The sequence below is a fragment of the Saimiri boliviensis genome, chromosome 12 (genome assembly GCF_048565385.1).
Source record: "Saimiri boliviensis isolate mSaiBol1 chromosome 12, mSaiBol1.pri, whole genome shotgun sequence".
In the NCBI taxonomy this organism is placed as follows: Eukaryota; Metazoa; Chordata; class Mammalia; order Primates; family Cebidae; genus Saimiri; species Saimiri boliviensis.
Window position 1 is genome coordinate 6779938 of NC_133460.1, and position 20455 is coordinate 6800392.

A 20455-nucleotide genomic window follows, 5' to 3' on the forward strand; every position below is an offset into this window, starting at 1 on the left:
CGCTGTGCCCTTCAAAGGGAAGGGGCCCTCACTGTCCTCAGGGCCACTTCAGGTCAGCCCCAGGCTCTGTGCTGGGGCTGCTTGCTTCTGTGAGGGCGGAGTTCCTCCCAGGCGGGGGTGCAGAGCTGGGTGAGGGGGGCTGGAGGGGCTGGAGGGGCTGGAAGCCCATGAACGTGAGCTTAGGGAGGGCAAGAGTCCGAGTCCGTTCTAGAAGGGCCAGGGTCAAGGCGGTGGGGGCGCACCCCGGCACCTGTGGCTGACCTTATTCCTTATTCCAGCGGGGTCTGCTGCTAGCGCCTATCACAGCCCACGTGCCCCGGAATTGGGATCGACACACGCTCCAAAAATAGTGCCGGTGTCTGAGGACTGGCACCTCCTCCACCTTCCCTCCTGGCTCCCAAGAAGAGAGGCAGGGGGAGGGGGGCCGAGGAAGAAATGGATACATGCCCAGGAGCCCTCGGTGTCACCCCAGATCGGGCAAGGCCGGCCAGCCTGTCCTCCACCCGGGCCCGGAGGACGGAGCTGCCTCCCGACTTATCTCCAAGTTCGTTGCTGGGACAAACACATCAGCTTTGGAATAGGGAGGCCTCATTCCCCCAGAGAATGCAGCATGGGGCTCCTGGGGTCTGGACTCAGTGGGCTGGCAAGGGAGACCCCCCAAGAACTGTGTCTGCACCATAGATCTCAGCCACACTGTACTCACTTTCAAAGGAAATCATCTCCCAACAGAGGACAGGGCGCAGAGCAAAGCCAGTGGAGGCGTGGAGGGGTTTCGGCCACCTGGTTGGAAGCCCAGCTCCACCTCCTTCCAGTGAGGCATCGCTGTTTCATCATTTGGAAAAATCGTATATGTCTCACGTACTTGCCCAGAGAGGCTCACTAATTTACCCAAAGCCACACAGCATGGGATGGTGAACCCGGATTTGAATCCCAGTGGAGCCCAGCCCCCACTCCCTCCAGGAACCGCTTGCTCAGAAGCTGGGCTTGTTCTCGTGGGCAGCTCAGAAACAGAGCCAGGCATTGTTTTCCCAGGCCTTGCGGTCACATCTTCTCCTTCCTTTTCCACCCTCTGTCCTTCAGCTCCTGCCAGGCAGCGGTCACACCGCCCCTGAGCTTCTCCCCTTCCTTCTACTGTTCAGTCTCCCTCCTGTTCCTTGGACAAAATGGTTTCCGGGACGATATACTCAGAACAGGCCTTGAGGAGGCCGGGCGCAGTGGCTCACGCCTGTAATCCCAGCACTGTGGGAGGCCAAAGTGGGTAGATCACTTGAGGTCAGGAGTTCGAGACCAGCCTGACCAAGATGGTGAAACCCCATGTCTACTAAAAATACAAAAAAATTAGCCAGGCATGGTGGTGCATGCCTTTAATCCCAGCTACTCAGGAGGCTGAGGTGGGAGGATTGCTTGAACCCAGGAGACAGAGGTTGCAGTAAGCAGAGAACACGCCCCTGCACTCCAGCCTGGGTGACAGAGCAAGACTTCACCTCAAAAAAAAAAAAGGCCTTAATGCTGAGAGTATATCCTGCAATTTTTATAGTGGTCCCCAGGCTCTGTGTGATCTGCTCCACCCACCTACCTCCCACCCCAGCCCCCTCACCAGGCTCCAGCCACACCGGCCTTATGCGTTTAGAATGATACGTCAAGCGTGTCCCGGACATGGGGCCTTTGCACACTTGCTGTTCCGGATGCTTAGAACACTGATCAGTTTCCTTGACAGTGAAGGGGATGGGTCCCATGAGTCACGGAGCTTTTCGGAGGGGTAGGAGGCCTGGACTGGGGCCAAGGAGATGCTCAGGCTTCAGGGCCTCATCCATGCTAGTCCTTCGTCTTCCTGGGACACGCTCCCTGCCCCTCCTATGCGTGACTGCCTCTTCCTCAGCTCTCCATCCTTTTACCCTTTCATTTCTTTGACAGCGTTTACCGGGCCTTGTAACAAGAGACTTGAGAAGGAGGATCACCTGCTTTTCCAAAGCACAACCTCACACATGTGACCGGCTTGGTCCTCGGCACACCCTCGGGGTAACAATGCTAACTGGCAAAGAAGAAAATAACACGAATTTGCCCATGGCCCAAACAGCCCCAAGGAGGGGATCAGGGAGGGGATCAAGCCGCAGACTCAGCACACGCAGCCAGTCAAGAGCCAGCGTTCCTGACTCACTTCCCATCCTAACAAACTTCTTGCTCCAAAGGCCCGGTCTGGAGCCCCCAGATAACAGGCGCAGGGGAGGGGGGCTGGTTGGCTTGGCCACGACTTTCTCTGACTTCTAAAGGAAAGGAAGGTGCTACTCCCAGTAGGCAGTGGCTGCTCCAGTGAGAGAGCTATATGTTTTGGGAGGACCCTCGAGCTGAGCTCCCTCTGGAAGGCATCCATAGCCAGTTATTCAACATCAGAGGACTTCCATGATAGTTGGACACTGTTGTTAAGGACTTTCTATTTTTGTTGTTGTTGTTTTGTTTTGTTTTGTTTTGTTTTTTGGAAATGGAGTTTTGCTCTTATTGCCCAGGCTGCCATGCAATGGTGCGATCTCAGCTCACCTCAACCTCCGCCTCCCGGGTTCAAGCAATTACCCTGCCTCAGCCTCCCAAGTAACTGGGACTACAGGCATGTGCCACCATGCCTGGCTAATTTCGTGTTTTTAGAAGAGACGGGGGTTTCTCCATGTTGGTCAGGCTGGTCTTGAACTCCCGATCTCAGGTGATCCGCCCGCCTCGGCCTCCCACAGTGCTGGGATTACAGGAGTGAATCACTGCGCCTGGCCATTAAGAACTTTCTAAAGTGTTAACTGCCTCACTTCATCCTCACAAGGCCCTGGTGAGATGGGAACTAGTATTTGCCCTTTTTACAGATGAGCAAGTTGAAGCTTAGGAAGACAGAATGACTCACCCAGCAGCACATGGCTAGGGGGTGGTGGGATTGGTGCGTGAGCCTGTCTGCCCCCAACGCCAGTCCTGAACCCCTTGTCCTGCTTCAGAGTCACTCCCACACAGGAGGGAAGCCTGGTTCATCCTCTCAGTTCATGTTCAACCCAGTTCTGACCCTCCTCTGCCCCTGTTCCTGGGACAGTCCCATTGTGTTTGAAAATGTGTCTCTCTCCCCAGCTTGACCAAAGGCACCTCTGAGGGTCTAGCCTCTTTGCCAGGACATCGCCTACCTGCTTCTGACTTGGAGAAGATATTGAATATACACTGGCTGAGGCCGGGTGCAGTGGCTCACACCTGTAATCCCAGCATTTTGGTATGCCAAAGCGGGAGGACTGTTTGAGCCCTGGAGTTCGAAACCAGCCTGGGCAAAATAATGAGACCTCATCTCTACATAAAATAAGAAAATTACCCAAATGTGGTGGTACACACCTGTAGTCCCAGCTACTCGGGTGGCTGAGGCAGGAGAATTGCTTGAGCCCAGGAGGTCAAGGCTTCAGTGAGCTATGATTATGCCACCGCACCCCAGCCTGGGTAACAGAGCAAGAACTTGTTTCTTTAAGAAATAAAATAAAGGCCATGCACGGTGGCTCACACCTATAATCCCAGCATTTTGGGAGGCTGAGGCAGGCACATCACTTGAGGTCAGGAGTTCAAGATCAGCCTGGCCAACATGATGAAACCCCATCTCTGCTAAAAATACAAAAAAATTAGGCAGGCATGGTGGTACACACCTGTAATGCCAGCTACTCAGGAGGCTAAGGCATGAGAATTGCTTGAACCTGGGAGGAGGAGGTTGCAGTGAGCCAAGATCATGCCACTGCACTGCAGCCTGAGCAACAGAAACTCCATTCCAAAAATAACAGTAATAATAGAGCTGGGCATGATGTCTCACGCCTGTAATCCCAGCACTTTGGGAGGCTGAGGCAGGCGGATCATGAGGTCAGGAGAGACCATCCTGGACAATGTGGTGAAACCCCGTCTCTACTAAAAATATAAAAAATTAGCCAGGAGTGGTGACATGTGCCTATAGTCCCAGCTATTCAGGAGGCTGAGGCAGGAGAATCACTTGAACCTGGGAGGTGAAGGTTGCAGTGAGCCAAAATTGAGCCACTGCACTCCAGCCTGGCAACAGAGTGAGACTTCATCTCAAAAATAATAATAATAATAAATTAAATTAAACTAAATAAAACACTGAATAAAAATCAAATGCCTGCCAAGTGGATAGGGACCTTACCTAGAAGGGACCAGGGAGCCCCAGAAGATCATAGAGCACCTCTCCTTGCAGGAAGGTTGCATCTACTTTCCGTGGCTTACATATACATGACCTTACCACAGCTGACGTCCAGATGACAGCCTGGCATGAAATGGCTTTTGTAGGCATTTAATTCAATATTTGTTCATTTTAACTCAGCAAGGTTTTTTTTTTTGTTTTTTTTTGTTTTTTGTTTTTTTCTTGAGATGGAGTCTCACTCTTTTGCCTAGCCTGGAGCACAAAAGCACCATCTCAGCTCAATGCAAACTCCACCTCTCAGGTTCAAGTGATTATCCTGCCTCAGCCTCCTGAGTAAGTGGGATTACAGGCATCCACCACCGTGCCTAGCTAATTCATGTGTTTTGAGTGGAAACAGGTTTTCACCATGTTGGCCAGGCTGGTCTCAAACTCTTGACCTCAACTGACCTGCCTACCTCACCAGTCCACAGTGCTAGCCATCACGCCTGGGCCTGCAGGTTTCTTTTTGTATTCTGGAATTATTACATGTATTTGTATTTATTTTTCTTCCTTTCTAGACATTGCTGTGACCCTTGAGAAACTGTGGGCCCCGGGCACCCTGCCCTGGAGAGGCCCTGGTGGAGACCAAACAGGCCCCAGCCCATGCCTGTGGTACCTCCCAGGGCCCTACAGGATCAAACAGCTCACAGAATCTTTCTGTGCTGGAAACCTGCTCATGCACCAGCTTTGTCCCTGCCTAAGAGCCTCAGCTGCCAGCTCCTGTCCCCACAATTGGCCTAGCCACCCACGAATGAGACCAGAGCCTCTCCCTGCTAAACAAACACATGGTCTGGCACTGTCAGGGACACAAGGCCACAGAAGGATTCGGTTACAGCCCTTCTGCCAGGTGGCTGGAGAGGACATCCAAGGCTGACCGCTCAGAAAAGGCGATGGTCCAAAGCCCAGAGCCCACAGCTGCAAGGCCACAGTGGGGTGGGCAGGGACCAGGCAGGGCTGTCTCCCATAGGGCCCCCATCCTGCAGAATCGATATGGACACAATTACTGTGTTGAGATGAGAGGCTGGAGCTGGGTAGCCCTGAATTCCCACCCAGACTTGCCCAATTCCAGGCTGGGTAACCCCCTCTTGCATCTGTAAAGTGAAATAATCATAGAATCTCCCAACTAGCACTCCATTGGGCCTGTTTCATTCCTTCACGTATCACAACTGCTGACGTAGGGTCGTCAGCCCCTGACATCCCTGAATTTGCAGTGCTTTGCAAAATGCCTAGCACATCATCGACACTCAATGGACATTTATAGGATGAATGAATGAACCACAGCATAGCACCGTTGTTAAGAGAGTGGGCTATGGGGCCTGGATTGGGATCTCTGCTCTGTCTCTCACCAGTAGTGTGAACAAGACGTCAAGCTCTCAGTTCCTTAATTTGCTTGTGTGTAAAAGGGGGAGTAAGAAAAGCAGCTACCTTACTACTCATCAGAGGAACAAAGGGCTTAGCTCGTGTAATGTGCTCAGAACAGTGCCTGGCACATGCTTCATTCTACATCACCATTTGTTAAATAAATTTTAATTTTAAAAATGAGTGAGATTTGATAAAGTACAGAAAAGCTATTTCTGCTAATCATTTGACAGAAGATCCCTCCTCCCCTCCTTCCTTCCTTCCTGCTCTTCCTCATCCAAATTCAAAGGAAGCTGAAATGCTACTTACCACAAAACTTCCAGTAAGAATGCAGAAAGAGGCTGGGCACCATGACTCACACCTGTAATCCTAGCCCTTTGGGAGGCTGAGGTGGGTGGATCACCTGAGGTCAGGAGTTCAAGACCAGCCTGGCCATCATGGTGAAACCCTACCTTTAAAATAAATAAATAAATAAATAAATAAGAATGCAGAAAGAAGCCCAGGTGTGGTGGCTCACTTCTGTAATCCCAGCCTTTTGGGAGGCCTAGGCAGGTCGACCATGAGGTCAGGAGATCAAAACCATCCTGGCTAACACAATGAAACCCTGTCTCTACTAAAAATACAAAAAATGATCCAGGCATGGTGGCATGTGCCTGTAGTCCCAGCTACTCAGGAGGCTGAGGCACAACAAACATTTGAACCTGGGAGGCAGAGGTTGCAGTAATCAAGATTGCACCACTGCACTCCAGCCTGGACGATAGAGCAAGACTCTATTTAAAAAAAAAAAAAAAAAAAAAAAAAAAAAAAAAAAAAAAAAAGGCCAGATGTGGTGACTCATACCTGTAATCCCAGTACTTCGGGAGGCTGAGGAGGGCAGATCATTAGGTCAGGAGATCAAAACCATGCTGGACAACATGACAAAACCCCAACTCTACTAAGAATACAAAAAAATTAGCCGGGCCTGTCAGTGCACACCTGTAGTCCCAATTACTCGAGAATTTGAGGCAGGATGATTGTTTGAACCCGGCAGAGGCTGCAGTGAGCTGATATTGTGCCACTGCACTCCAACCTGGGCGACAGAGGGAGATGCTGTCTCAGAGAGAGAGAGAGAGAGAGAGAGAGAGAGAGAGAGAGAGAGAGAGAAAGGAAGGAAAGAAGGAAGAAAGAAAGAAAAGAAAAGAAAGAAATCACATAAGACATAGCCTTCTGCATCTGACCTCTCTCACTCAGCACCATGTTTTCAGCCCATCCGTGATATATGTACACCATGGAATACTACTCAGCCATCCTCCCAGGACTTTGGGAGGCTGAGGCAGGAGCATTATTTGAGGTCAGGAGTTTAAGACCATCCTGGCCAACATGGTGAAATCCCATCTTTACTGAAAATACAAGGAATTGTATTTTTAGGAAATAAATAAATACGTGCATCTGTGCTTCCTTCTTTTTCACTTCTGAATACTGTGCCATGGGGTAGACCCCCCAACTCTTGCTAGGGGTGTTCTACTAGAGCTGCTGAATGGGTCATCAGCCACCCCAATGGCAGCAGTGCCAACCCAGCTGATGAGGGGAAGTGGGCCTGGCAGAACCAAGCTGTCACTGTTCCGGAAGCCCTGAGATGACTGTTGTGAATAATCCATCATTGCAGCTGCAGATGGCCCGGGAGCTAAAAAGCCAGTGCTCAACCCAGCAAAGCCAGCCTGGGACACATGAGAAGGAGACACAGGTTCAGAACAGCCTCTGCAGCCAGCATACCTGGACTCAGCGAGAAGACAAGGGAGGGGTGTAGGGGAGTGGCAGAGACACAGCACAGGGTCAACATGTGACCCCAGCTCTGCCACTTGACAGCTGGGTGTCCTCAGAGCAACCTCTCTGAGGCTGTTTTTCTCAGAAAAAAAAAAAAAAGGATGAGGATGCTGACTCAGTCGAGCCAGTTTTATTCCTTCACTCCTCACACCTGCTGAAGCAGCTTCATCAGCTCCGACATCCCTGAATTTGCAGTGCTTTGCAAAAATGCCTAGCACATAGTCAACACTCAGTAGACATTTACAGAATGAATGAATGAATAACAGCATAGCACCGCCTTTAAGAGCCTGATCTCTGGAGTTGCTGCAACAATTAAAGGGGCAATGCCAGATACCACATAGTTGTTTTTTTTGTTGTTTTGTTTTGTTTTGTTTTGTTTTTGAGACAGAGTTTCACTCTTGTTACCCAGGCTGGAGTGCAATGGCGCGATCTCGGCTCACCGCAACCTCCGCCTCCTGGGTTCAGGCAATTCTCCTGCCTCAGCCTCCTGAGTAGCTGGGATTACAGGCATGCGCCACCATGCCCAGCTAATTTTTTTTGTATTTTTAGTAGAGACGGGGTTTCACCATGTTGACCAGGATGGTCTCGATCTCTTGACCTCGTGATCCACCCACCTCGGCCTCCCAAAGTGCTGGGATTACAGGCTTGAGGCACCGTGCCCGGCTGATACCACATAGTTGACTTGTTTTCTTAATGGACAAGAGCAAACCAATGGAGACTTGAGCAGAGATTTGTACACAAATGTTTACAGCAGCATCATTTACACCATGATCAAAAGGTGGAAACAGCCCCCGTGTCCATCAACAGATGAATGGCTAAATGAAAGGTGATGAAGTCAAACAATGACGGATCCTTCAGCTTTAAAGAGGAGTGAGGCACTGGCGCCTGCCACAACACGGCTCAACTTGGAAGAGACTGTGCCCAGGGAGATAAGCCAGACACAAATAGACAACTATCGCACGATTCCTCTTATATGAGGTACCTAGAATGGTCAAAGTTGCAGAGGCAGAAAATAGAATAGTGGTTAATGGGAGCGGAGGGGGACGGGGAGTGGAGAGTTAGTATTTCATGGTACAGCGTACCAGTTTGGGATGATGAAGGAGTTTTGGAGATGGACAGTGGAGATGGTTGGACAATAATGTGAACGGGCCTGGCGCTGTGGCTCATGCCTGAAATCTCAGCACTTTGGGAGGCTTAGGAGGGCAGATCACCTGAGACTGGGAGTTCAAGACCAGCCTGACCAACATGGAGAAACCCCGTCTCTACTAAAAATACAAAATCAACCAGATATAGTGGTACATGCCTGTAATCCCAGCTACTTGGGAGGCTGAAGCAGGAGGATCACTTGAACCCAGAAGGAGGAGGTTGCTGTGAGCCAAGATGGTACTATTACACTCCAGTCTAGGCAACAAGAGTGAAACCCCGTCTCAAAATAAATAAATAAATAAATAAATAAATAATGGGAATGTACTTACGTCACTGAACTGTACACCTAAGATGGTTAAACTGGTAAGTTTTGTTTACATGTATTTTATCACAATAAAAAAAATACAGAGTGAGGCCAGGTGCAGTGGCTCACACCTTGAATCCTAGCATGTGGGAGGCCAAAGCGAGAGAATCACCTGAAGCCAGAAGTTTGAGACAAGCCTGGGCAACAGAGCAAGACTCCTACCTCTACAAAATCGTTTAAAATTAGCCAGGTTCAGTGGCACCTGCAGTCCCAGCTACTCAGGTGGCTGAGGTGGGCGAATCACTTGAACCCAGGAGGTTGAGGCAGTGAGCTCCAATTGCACCACTGCACTGTAGCCTGGGCAATTAAAAAATAATAATAATAAGCCACTCACTAGATGGTCTGCAGCCCTACCAGGAGCATTTGTCATGGTTTGGAATAGGACGTTATATCTGTGTTTGTTTGTTTACAGTCTCAACGCCACCGTCTCTATGTAGGTTTCATTTACCACTGAATTCCCTGGTGCCTCATACAACAGCTGGGACATTGTAGATGTTCAGCCAATATTTATCAAATGAATGAAAGAAGGAAGGAATGAGTGAATGCCCAGGTGCCAGGAAAATAAAATAGGACAATGGAACCATCTTTCTACATATCCCTGGGAGATTAAGTCACATAAGTACGGGTCTCCCTAGTCTCAGAGTGAGTGGATCTACGTCTACACTACCAGGGCACATCAGCAGGTGCACAGCCCAAAGCTCTACCTTCAGAGAGCTAGGTTCTGGAAGATACTTACTGGGCAGGTGAATAAAAGAGTAACTCCCCCTCAGTTGTCAGAACAGGGTTCATCCACAGGGATTGAACAATGAATCAGCCATCAACAAAGCTGGAGAGGGAGAGTTTTGCCTGTTTCTGTTGTTGTTGTTGTTTGTTTTTTGTATGTTTGTTTTTGAGGCAAAGTCCTGCTTTGTCGCCCAGGCTGGAGTACAGTGGCAAGATCACAGCTCACTGCAGCCTCAACCTCCTGGGCTCCACAGATGCTCCTGCCTCAGCCTCCCAAATAGCTGGAATTATAAGCACACACCACCATGCCCAGCTAATATATTTTTTTAAGACAGAGTTTCACTCTTATTGCCCAGGCTGGAGTGCAATGGCACGATCTCTGCTCACTGCAACCTCTATCTCCCGGATTCAAGCGGTTCTCCTGCCTCAGCCTCATGAGTAGCTGAGATTACCAGCATGCACCACCAAGCCCGGCTAATTTTGTATTTTCAGTAGAGATGGGGTTCCTCCATGTTGGTCAGGCTGGTCTCAAACTCTTGATCTTAGATGACCTGCCCACCCCAGCCTCCCAAAGTGCTGGGATTACAAGCATGAGCCATCACGCCTGGCTATTTTAATTTTTTGTAGAGACAAGGTCTCGCTATGTTGCCCAGGCTCGCCTCAAACTCCTGGGCTCAAACAAACCTCCTGCCTTGGCCTCCCAAAGTGCTAAGATTATAGGCATGAGCCACTGCCCCCTGCCACTTTTGCCTGTTTTTAATAAGCTCCCTATCCTGTGGCTGCAACTGGAGACAAAGTCAGCTGGGGTCTAGTTCTTACTACTTCCTGCTTCTGCACAATCGGATATACCTTTAAGCTGGGAAGCCGTGTCCCCTCCACATGAGGACTCACCCTGGGAACACCTGGCCTCTCCAGCACTGGGAGAATGTCAGCCCGTGCCACCCATGTGCACACAAACCCTCTGCGGAGTCTCAACCACGCGTCAGGAGCAGGGCCCAGGGACTCTCAGGATCAGCTTGTGCCCCTGATGGCTCTGGGAGGGTGGATGACTTAGCAAGGCCAGCCCAGAGCAGCTTGACATTTACAGGATATGTCAGGATCTTGCTCAGAGGGGAAACGCTATTTTAAATTTTCCAAGTGTCTCAGGAGTGCCTCCAGACCTCCAACGCCTCTGCTTCCTGCTCCCCCACGACGCTGCCAGCCACTTTCTAACCTGTACTGGGCTCCAGTTGAGCTAGTTCAGTTCTTGGAGAGACAAGTTGTGCCCCGTTGGCCTTTGCAGAGGCTACACCCTCCCCAACACCCCCCACCTCCCCTCTCCCTGCTTCCCCAAAACTCTCATCCTGGCTAGTTCAAATGAGCTTCCCATGGCTTCCAATGGGTTCTTCTTTGTGTTCCTAAAATGCTCTGTTCTTCCCCATTACAAATAGTTCTACATGGCATTTGCCTGTCAACCCCTCACCCCACAAGACTATGCTGGGTGTTGCCTGAGGGCCGGAACCACATCCAAAGAACTACAGAGACCAAGGGCAATGGCTCAAGCCTGTAATCCCAACACTTCGGGAGGCAGGCAGTTTGCTTGAGCCCAGCAGTTCATGACCAGCCTGGGCAACACGGTAAAAACCCATCTCTACAAAAGATACAAACATTGGCCTAGCATGCTTGTACATGCCTGTACTTCTAGCTACTTGGAGGGCTAAGGTAGGAGGATCACTTGAGCCTGTGAGGTTGAAGCTGCAGTGAGCTGTGATCACAGCACTGCACCCCAGCCTGGGTGACAACCAGAGACCGTGCTCAAAACAAGGAAGAAAGAAAGAAAAAGAACCAGACGAACAAGGCAAGACAGACATAGCCTTGACTTCCTAGGGCTTCCCTTAATGAAAAATACCCATATAAACAAGTAAACAAGCAAATTCCATGTAAATAAGGAAACAAATGAACAGAATTAATGATGCATTTCAAAAAATACAAAATCAGGCCAGGCATGGTGGCTCATGCCTGTAATCCCAGCACTTTGGGAGGCCAAGATCATCTGAGGTCAGGAGTTCAAGATCAGCCTGACCAAAATGGTGAAATCCTGTCTCTACTAAAAATACAAAAATTAGCCAGGCATGGTAGTGAGCACCTGTAATTCCAGCTACTCGGGAGGCTGAGAAAGGAGAACAGCTTGAACCCAGGAGGTGGAGGTTGCAGTGAGCCAAGATCACACCATTGTGCTCCAGCCTGGGCAAAAGAACAAGACTCTGTCTCCAAAAAAAAAAAAAAAAAAAAAAGGCTGGGCGGATTGGCTCACATCTGTAATCTTTGGGAGGCCAAGGCAGGCAGATCATAAGGTCAGGAGTTCGAGACCAGCCTGACCAATATGGTAAAAGCCCCATCTCTACTAAAAATACAAAAATTAGCTGGATGTGGTTGTATGCGCCTGTAGTCCCAACTACTTCAGACGCTGAGACAGAAGAATCACTTGAACCCAGGAGGTGGAGGTTGCAGTGAGCCAAGATTGTGCTACTGCACTCCAGCCTGGGTGAAAGAGCAAGACTCTGTCTCAAAAAAAATAGTACTAGATCAGTGCACATTTGAGCCTCGAACTTTGGAAGAAAAAAAAAAGTTCTAGGAATCCACCTACCACAGTCTTTGGCACACAGCAGTAACTCAAAACCTATTTCTGGAACGCACACATATATGAATGTATAAATAAGTGTACACAGAAATGAATGAATGAGGGCCTTACATTTATTTCAGGGCCCTCTGAGATCAGAAGACACTTTTCAGGGCAGAGGATCACCTCTGTTCCACCAGCCCACATCAGAGCAGCATCCAAGGTAGAAAACATTGCCTGCCTTAATCTGTTAGCAACAGGATCAGATGACCGGCTCCAGGGAGCTAATTTAAACTCATTTAAATAAGGCCCCTGCTGCTTTGTTAAAACTATGTCCATAACAACGAATCCAACTGTAACTGCTTTTGGCCTAAGCCACAGAATTTACCTTCACAAGCTGCTTCTTATTAATAATGCATTGGCTAAATCACAAACTGTTTATCAATACAGCAAGGCCATGTCTTTAAATATTTTGACCTTAATTGCTGAAGGACAGAACTTCACTTCCATAACCCTTCCTCCACAGAAAAAGCCTTTTGCTTGGGAAATTCTACTTCAACTCATCTTCCTAATTTAGCTTTGCAAAACAAAGATGACCTGAAGCTACTAGGCTTTGGGGCCCCACCGGGACACCCAGACAGTGGCCGGACAAAAAGCGACCAGGCCGTTCCTAAAGCCACGATACTGCTGGTGGCACACAAATGTTTTCGGAAAGTCAAGGCCAGGCACAGTGGCTCAGGTCTGTCCCAGTGCTTTCGGAGGCCAAGGCAGGACGATGACTTGAGCTGAGGAATTTCAGACTAGCCTAGGCAACATAGGGAGAGCTCATCTCTACAAAAATGTTTTTTAAAATTAGCCAGATGTGGCCAAGCACCGTGCCTCACGCCTGTAATCCCAGCACTTCGGGAGACCGAGGTGGGCGGATCACCTTAGGTCAGGCATTTGAGACCAGCCCGACCAACATGGAGAAACCCCATCTCTACTGAAAATACAAAATTAGCCGGGCATGGTGGTGCATGCCTGTAATCTCAGCTACTTATGAGGCTGAGGCAAGAGAATCGCTTGAACCCGGGGAGCTGGACGTTGTGGTGAGCCAAGACTGAGATTGTGCCATTGCACTCCAACCTAGGCATCAAGAGTGGAACTTCATCCCAACAACAACAACAAACTTAGCCAGGTGTGGTGGCGAACATCTGTGGCTCACTATTCAGAAGGCTGACGTGAAAGAATCGTTTGACCCTGGGAGGTCAAGGCTGCAGTAATCCATGGTTATACCACTGCACTCCAGCTTGGGTGACAGAGCGAGCCCTGTCTCCAAAAAGAAATAAAATAAAATAAAATAGAGAGAGGAAGGGAAGGAAGGAGGGAAAGAGAAAGGAAATAAATGTAAGGAAGGGAAGGGAAAGAAAGGCAGGGAAGGAGATAGAAGGTGAGAGGGGAGGGGAGGGGAGGGGAGGGGAGGGGAGGGGAGGGGAGGGGAGGGGAGGGGAGGGGAGGGGAAGGAAGGAGGCCAGGTGTGGTCAAATCTATAATCGCAGCACTTTGGGAGGCCGAGGTGGGTGGGTCACTTGAGGTCAGGAGTTGGAGACCAGCCTGGCCAACAGGGTGAAACCTCTACTAAAAATACAAAAAATTAGCCAGGCATGGTGGCTCACGCCTGTAATTCCAGCTACTTGGGAGGCTGAGATGGGAGAATCACTTGACCCTGGGAGGTAGAGGCTGCAATGAGCTGAGATTGTGCCATTACACTCCAGCCTGGGTGACCAGAGCAAGACTTTGTCAAAAAATAAAAGTTAAAAAAAAATGGGGGATTGGGGGAAAGAAAGAAAGTTGGAGCCAGAATCCGAAGAGTCCAGCTGTGGGCTCTGACTGTGGGATCAGATTCCCTAAGTTCAAATCCCAGCTCTGAAATGTATTCCCTAAAATTAATATGTTGAAGTTCTAACCCCTGGTGCCTGTGAATGTGACCTTATTTGGAGTTATGGTCTTTAGAAGTAATCAAGTTAAAGCGAGGTTATCAGAGTGTCCTTATAAATCTAATATAACTGGTGTCCTTATAAAAAGGGAAATCTGGACACAGTGAGTGACCGTGTGAAGACTAGAGTTATGCTGCCCCATGTCAAGGAACGATCTGAGGCTGGGAGTGAGAGAGGCCAGGAGCAGATCCCGTCCTAGACCCTCCAGAGGGAGCGTGGTCCTCCTGACACCTTGACTTCAGGCTTCTGGCATCCAGAACAGTGAAGTAATACACTGATGTTGTTATAAGTCACCCAGTTTGTGGCTCTGTGGGACCACGAACACTGGTCACTGACAGACAGTGTCCTGGACCTTGCTGAGCCTCAGTTCCCTCTCCTGCTACAGATCTGACTGCAGTAATCGACCTGCCTCTGAGCTGGCCTAAAGAGCTGGCCACAGGTAGTGTTATAAAGGCTCCCGGGCTTGGCTGGTGTGCCAGGGGCCAGAGTCTGGGGGGGTTGCACTGTGTTCTCCTTTGCAGGGTTCTGAAAGGGTCAAGGCATCCTGATGGTAACTGCCTCTGGCCCCTGGACCACACACTCGGCCCAGATGCCACCGCAGTGACCAGATCCTCCATCCGGCTCTGAGAAACAGTTGAGCTCATAGTTGGGAGTGTAAATTCTAGAGCCAAACTGCCGGAAGTTGAGTCCCCGCCTGCCACATGCTTGCTTTGGAGGCTTGAATAAGCCTCTCATCCTTAGTCTCCTCCTCTGTCGAATAGGCTACCCACAGAACGCATCTCACGGGATGCCTACGAGGAGTTAAGAAGTGAATGGACTCAGAACAGTGTCTGGGGCCAGGTGCGGTGGCTCAGACCTGAAATCCCACCACTTTGGGAGACCGAGGCAGGTGGATCACCTGAGGCCAGCAGTTTGAGACCAGCCTAGCCAACATGGTGAAACCCCATCTCTACAAAACCACAAAAATTTAGCAGGGCATGGTGGTGGGCACCTGTAGTCCCAGCTACTCAGGAGGCTGAGGCAGAAGAAGTACTTGAACCCAGGAGGTGGAGGTTGCAGTGAACTGAGACCATGCCATTGAACTCCAGCCTAGGCAATAGAGCAAGATTTGGTCTCAAAAAAAAAGAAGAACAAGAATTGGGGAATGTGCTGAGGCCTGGGGCAGAGATGGAGACTGGTGGGTCTGGTTCTTACCCACCACCCACTTGGGAAAAGAGACAGATAACCTAGGTTCGACTCACAATAGCCTGGGCAGAACATGGCCTTTGGGACCCAGGTGACCTGACCCCACAGCCTAAGACACAGCCTTTGCTTCCTCTATGCAAGAGTCTTCACAAGACACCGCCACCCACTCACCTTCTGGGACCCTCTTCAACACTGGATACTCCCGCTGCCTCCACTGTCTTAATTGTTTTTTTCTGTTTACCAAGATAATAAAAGCTCACTGTTTTGAATCCAATGATACAGAATGCTGTCACGAAAGAAAGGAAGGCTGGGCGTGGTGGCTCGTGCCTGTAATCCCAGCACTTTGAGAGGCCAAGGTGGGAGATCACTTGAGCCCAGAAGTTCGAGAGCAGCCTGGGCAACAGAATGAGACCTCATTTCTATAAATGTATATATAACTTTTGATATACAAAAATTTAAAAATTGGCTAGGCATGGTGGTGCATGCCTGTGCACCCAGCTACTCTGGAGGCTAAGGCAGGAGGATGGCTTGAGCCCAGGAGATCAAGGCTATGGTGACCCATGATTGCACCACTGCACTCCAACCTGGGCAACAGAGCAAGACCCTGTCTCAAAAAGAAAGAAAGAAAAAAAGGTGGCTCGTGCCTGTAATCCCAGCACTTTGGGAGGCCAAGGAGGGCAGATTGCTTGAGGTCAGGAGTTTGAGACTAGCCTGGCCCACATGATGAAATGCTGCCTCTACCAAAAACACAAAAATACAAAAATTAGTTGAGTGTGGTGGCACACACCTGTAATCCCAGCTACTCAGGAGGATGAGGCAGGAGAATTGCTTGAACCCAGAAGGTGGAGGTTGCAGTCAGCCAAGTTCACACTGCTGTACTCCAGCCTGGGCCACAGAACGAGATTTTGTCTTAAAAAAAAAAATAAAAAAATAAGTTGAGGGAGGAAAGATCCCCTAGAATCCTTCCCTTTGGAAGCAAATTTCACGTGAAGGGATTTAGAGAGAGATGTCCATTCATTTGACTAGATAAATTTTTGAAGTGAGAGTATTAATTTTAAAAAACTTTAAAGCCAGGTCTAGCAATTTTGTAACCAATTCCTCAAAGCCCAGTTTCAGTCCTTTGTGTCACTGTCAGTGGACTTTTGAAGAAGCAAGGGGCATTTTGATTCCGAAGTCAGTTTTGTTAGAAAAACTGAAAGGCCAGCTTTTCTGGTCACTTGGATGCAGTGAAAATAGCTGAGTTCATCTGAAACTTCCCCAGCATCTGACCCACACTGAGAGCAAGTGTTTAACTGAGAAACAAAGACGAACATTAAGTACAGAAAACCCCTTCTGTGCCTCCACAGTGTGCAAGTTATGTTGAGTTATGCAGCTATTTTGGGGACAGTAATGTTTTGTCAACAGTCGGCAAAGTGGCTTTGTTGTCAGTATTGCTGTGGCTTGGGACCATTTCACAGACAAGGACTCTATGGAAGACAGGATGACATGGTTGTGCCGTCCCTTTGAAAAATACAAATAATTTAAATTAAGTACAAATAATAAAGATTTTTTTCTTTTTTCTTTCTTTTTTTTTTTTTTTTTTTTTGAGATGGAGTTTCACTCTTCACCCAGGCTGGAATACAGAGCCACGATCTCGGCTCCCTGAAACCTCCATCTCCTGGGTTCAAGTGATCCTCCTGCCTCAGCCTCCTGAGTAGCTGGAATTATAGGTGCCTTACACCACTCCCAGCTAACTTAGTATTTTTAGAAGAGACAAGGTCTGAGGCAGGAGAATCGCCTGAACACGGGAGGCGGAGGTTGCAGTGAGCCAAGATCGCACTGCTGCACTCCAGCCTGGCCAACAGAGTGAGAATCAGTCACAAAACAAAAAGAAATGGGCTCAGAAAAGTTCAGCAACTTTCTAAAGATATACAGCCAGAGAATGCATGGCAGAGCACAGTGGAGCCCTCAAGCTTCCGAATCCACGTCCCTGGATCACTTCACCATCCCCTGATGTTCCACTCCCGTTACACAGAAGCAAAGTCACACAGCCACAGATAAAAACAGTAACAATCGTAGCTGGATCTCAGTGAGCATTTGATCTGCGTCAGCCCTGTACCAGGAGCTTTTATACACATTGATTCATGTAATCCACAGCATGACACAAGGATTTGGAAGCCAGGAGATTCCCATTTTAGAGATGAGAAGTGGAGGTAAAGTGACTTGCCCCACGGTCACTCAGCTAGTCAGTCAGGGAGCTAGAATATGACCAGCACACCAGTTCCTGCCTCTTTGCTGTCCTAGAACCATCTGCCTGTAACAGCACAATGTAAATGGATGGTTTTAACGATGCTTTTAAATCCTCTGTGTGACAATAAACACACATGTGTGTAGATTCTTAGAATAAGACAGGACACACAGCCACCAAGAGATATGAAAGTTCCTGGAGAGAAGGCTGGAGTTAAGCCGTCAGTGCTGGGGTGGGACAGATGGAGGTGGATTCTAGTGTTTCTTACACTTTCAATACATTAATTAACAAGACTTTGGTATAATAACAGGGACAGCATATTTTGTGAGCTTCTTCTGAGTGCCCAACATACAGCCAGGAGCATGAAGAATTATCTCATTTATTCCCCTCCCCCACAACCTCACAGCATTGCCCCCATGTTATGGAGCTGGGAAGTGAAGCTCCGAGAGGCAGAGGGATGGAGCCAAGAAGGAATCCCATGTCCACCTGTCTCCACCTCCTGCCCCAGGGTGCAAAGACCAGTGATCTAGGAGGCTAAGGATCTGGCAGCCAATTCTAGGCATCCAACTGACTCGCTGCACAACACAGAGCAAACCTGCCCTCCCACTCCCTCTCTCCTCCTGTTGTCAGCTTCCTTGAAGGGGAGGGAAGAGGGTCTGTGAGCAGAAGGCGGGCACTGTGGTTAAATGTGAGGTTCTAGAGTCTACTCTGCAGGGATCTGAGCTCCCTAACTGCACCTCTTCCTAGCTACAGAACTTACCATCAACCCTTCACCTGTCCAAGCCTCAGTTTCAGGGAGGAAAAATACAAATAATAACAGCTATTGGGAATTGGAAGAAACATCATTTGTAAAGACAGTGCTGTAAACATTCAATGAATGGCTGCTGTCATCACCACCACCATTCCATTTATCACTGCAATTATGCCATTACATGAAATGATGGCAGTGGCTTGGCCCCTGATACCTTTGTTTTCTGTCAGGGGACTCTAAAGTAAGGGAGCAGGTCAGCTTCAACAAGGGGAAGGAAGAAAGATCTTGTGTTTTGGTCACTGGGCCAAAGATAGGATGGTGGGATAGAGGGGCCACTAGTTAGAAGTTAAACCCACCAGGTCAGCTGAGTAGAGCAGTAATTCCTTCTGATCTGGGAGTCTAAGTAGCTCTATCTTCCTGCCACCATAGCTGATCTCAAATCCCTCCAACTGTCACGTGGGAAACCCAAGAATCAGAAGTCACTCACCGCCATGACCAGCTCAAATGGGTACTTGTAGACTCGGACAGGAGACTGGTATCTCTGCACCATGTTCAAGCCGGAGCACCAACGGAAGCCACCAGGCAGGGATGTGCAGAGAGCCTGGGGTGAGGGGTGACTGATGAGGTCGCAGCTCCCTTGAAGGGAAGCAGGGATATCACCCATCAAGTGAGAGGGGCAGCCCCTGGTCCCACCCACACAGCTCCCCAGCCTTCAAAGTGAGAAGGCTGATGCGATCCCCAAATGACTCCAGGCCAGGCCCCAACGGCTCCTCTGCCATTAGCCATGGCCCCAGATCATGCTCAGCCTTCCAAAAGCAATCAGCACCTCCAAACTTTCCTCTACCCCCACCCCTTCAAACTGAGGGCCCCCAGAAGCCTCACTGCCACCCTCACAGACACACACACACGTTTGCAGTTCTTACACTCCCACGGTTCTCTTCACGCATGCACCCCGCAGCTTGTCACAGACGTCCTGGCCCACAGCCCACCCCCAAGTCTCCTTGCACCTGCCCTCCCATTTTCCTCCCAGACAACCTGATTACACACACAACCTTCACCACATTTCACAGGCACTGTCTCTGCCACACACATGCACACACGCAGGTTCCCCTCCCACACGGGACTGCCCTTGCTCACGCCTCCAACTTTGCACACACATCCAGCTCCCCGAAACACACACCTGCCCAACTCCACACACACAATTCCCCTGGTGTGCACATACCCTTGCGCACATGCACACACACGTACACACACGTAGACACACTCGCACACACATGCACGCACAGGTTCCCGCAGCTTTGCTCACCCTCGACCTCGGGAGCCTTCGGGAAAGCAGCCTCGGGGAAGTGCCCTAGAAGCCCGCCGGGTTGGGAAGCGCAGCGCGCCCGGGCTCTCGCGGCCGCCGGGCCCGGAGCGCAGCGCCTGGGGCGGGGCCCGATCGCGGCTGCCTAGCCTGGGGCGTCCCGCCGTGAGTACCCTGCGACTTGGACAGCCGGGGAGGGCAGGAGTGGAGGGAACGAGACCTTTCTGGCGGAGAGCGTTCCAGCACCCGGGACAGCGGAGATCCTGGCCTGGCCCTGCCCCTGATCTGGCCCCGCCCACGCCCCGGTCATGGCCCCGCCCAGGTTGGCCCTGCCCCCTGACTGGTCCCGCCTCACTCTGGCCCCGCCCCAGACTTACTCCACCCTGGTTCTATCCCCGCCCCTTATTTTATACGTCTCTTGCTTGACCACGCCCGCATCCCAGATCTTTCTGCAGATTGGTCACGCCTCAGGGAGCCCCCGCCCCCTGCACTGGCCCCGCCCCTAAGGCACTCGGCTTCGGGAATGGCACGGCCCTAGGAAGACCCCCAACAATCTAGCTCTGTCCGTAAGCGGATCCTGCTTCCGGGCCGACCTGCCCCTCTTAGTACTGTTTACATTTGTAGATTAGCACAGTTTATTTCTTTTCCTAGCTCAAATTAACCTCTCCCTCACCCCGCTGCACCTGGGTTTGACCGGCTCCTCCACCTGTCCCCAACCCACGCCCCGCGCATACACCTTCGCTCACTCTGCACACCTTCACAGCACCGGGTCCAGGAGCTGGACAGCTGCCGGTGAGCAACACCACGAATGCAAACCCTGGTGGAGT

General features: G+C 50.1%; 1 protein-coding gene across 2 annotated transcripts in view; it reads right to left on the reverse strand.

The window, feature by feature from the left end:
* The window catches only part of SEC14L5 (SEC14 like lipid binding 5), a 51261-nt gene extending 31349 nt beyond the window's left edge, over positions 1-19912 (reverse strand). The window contains exons 1-2 of one of the 2 annotated variants that reach the window (XM_010339166.3): positions 19632-19912; positions 18813-18926 (exon numbers count right to left, since the gene is read on the reverse strand). In XM_010339166.3, the coding sequence (XP_010337468.1) occupies positions 18813-18875 (63 nt within the window). In that variant the 5' untranslated portion in view covers positions 18876-18926; positions 19632-19912. Of the gene's footprint in view, positions 1-18812; positions 18962-19631 lie in introns of both variants that reach the window. The other variant, XM_010339165.3, reaches the window with a different exon arrangement.
* Between the last annotated feature and the right edge of the window lie 543 nt (positions 19913-20455).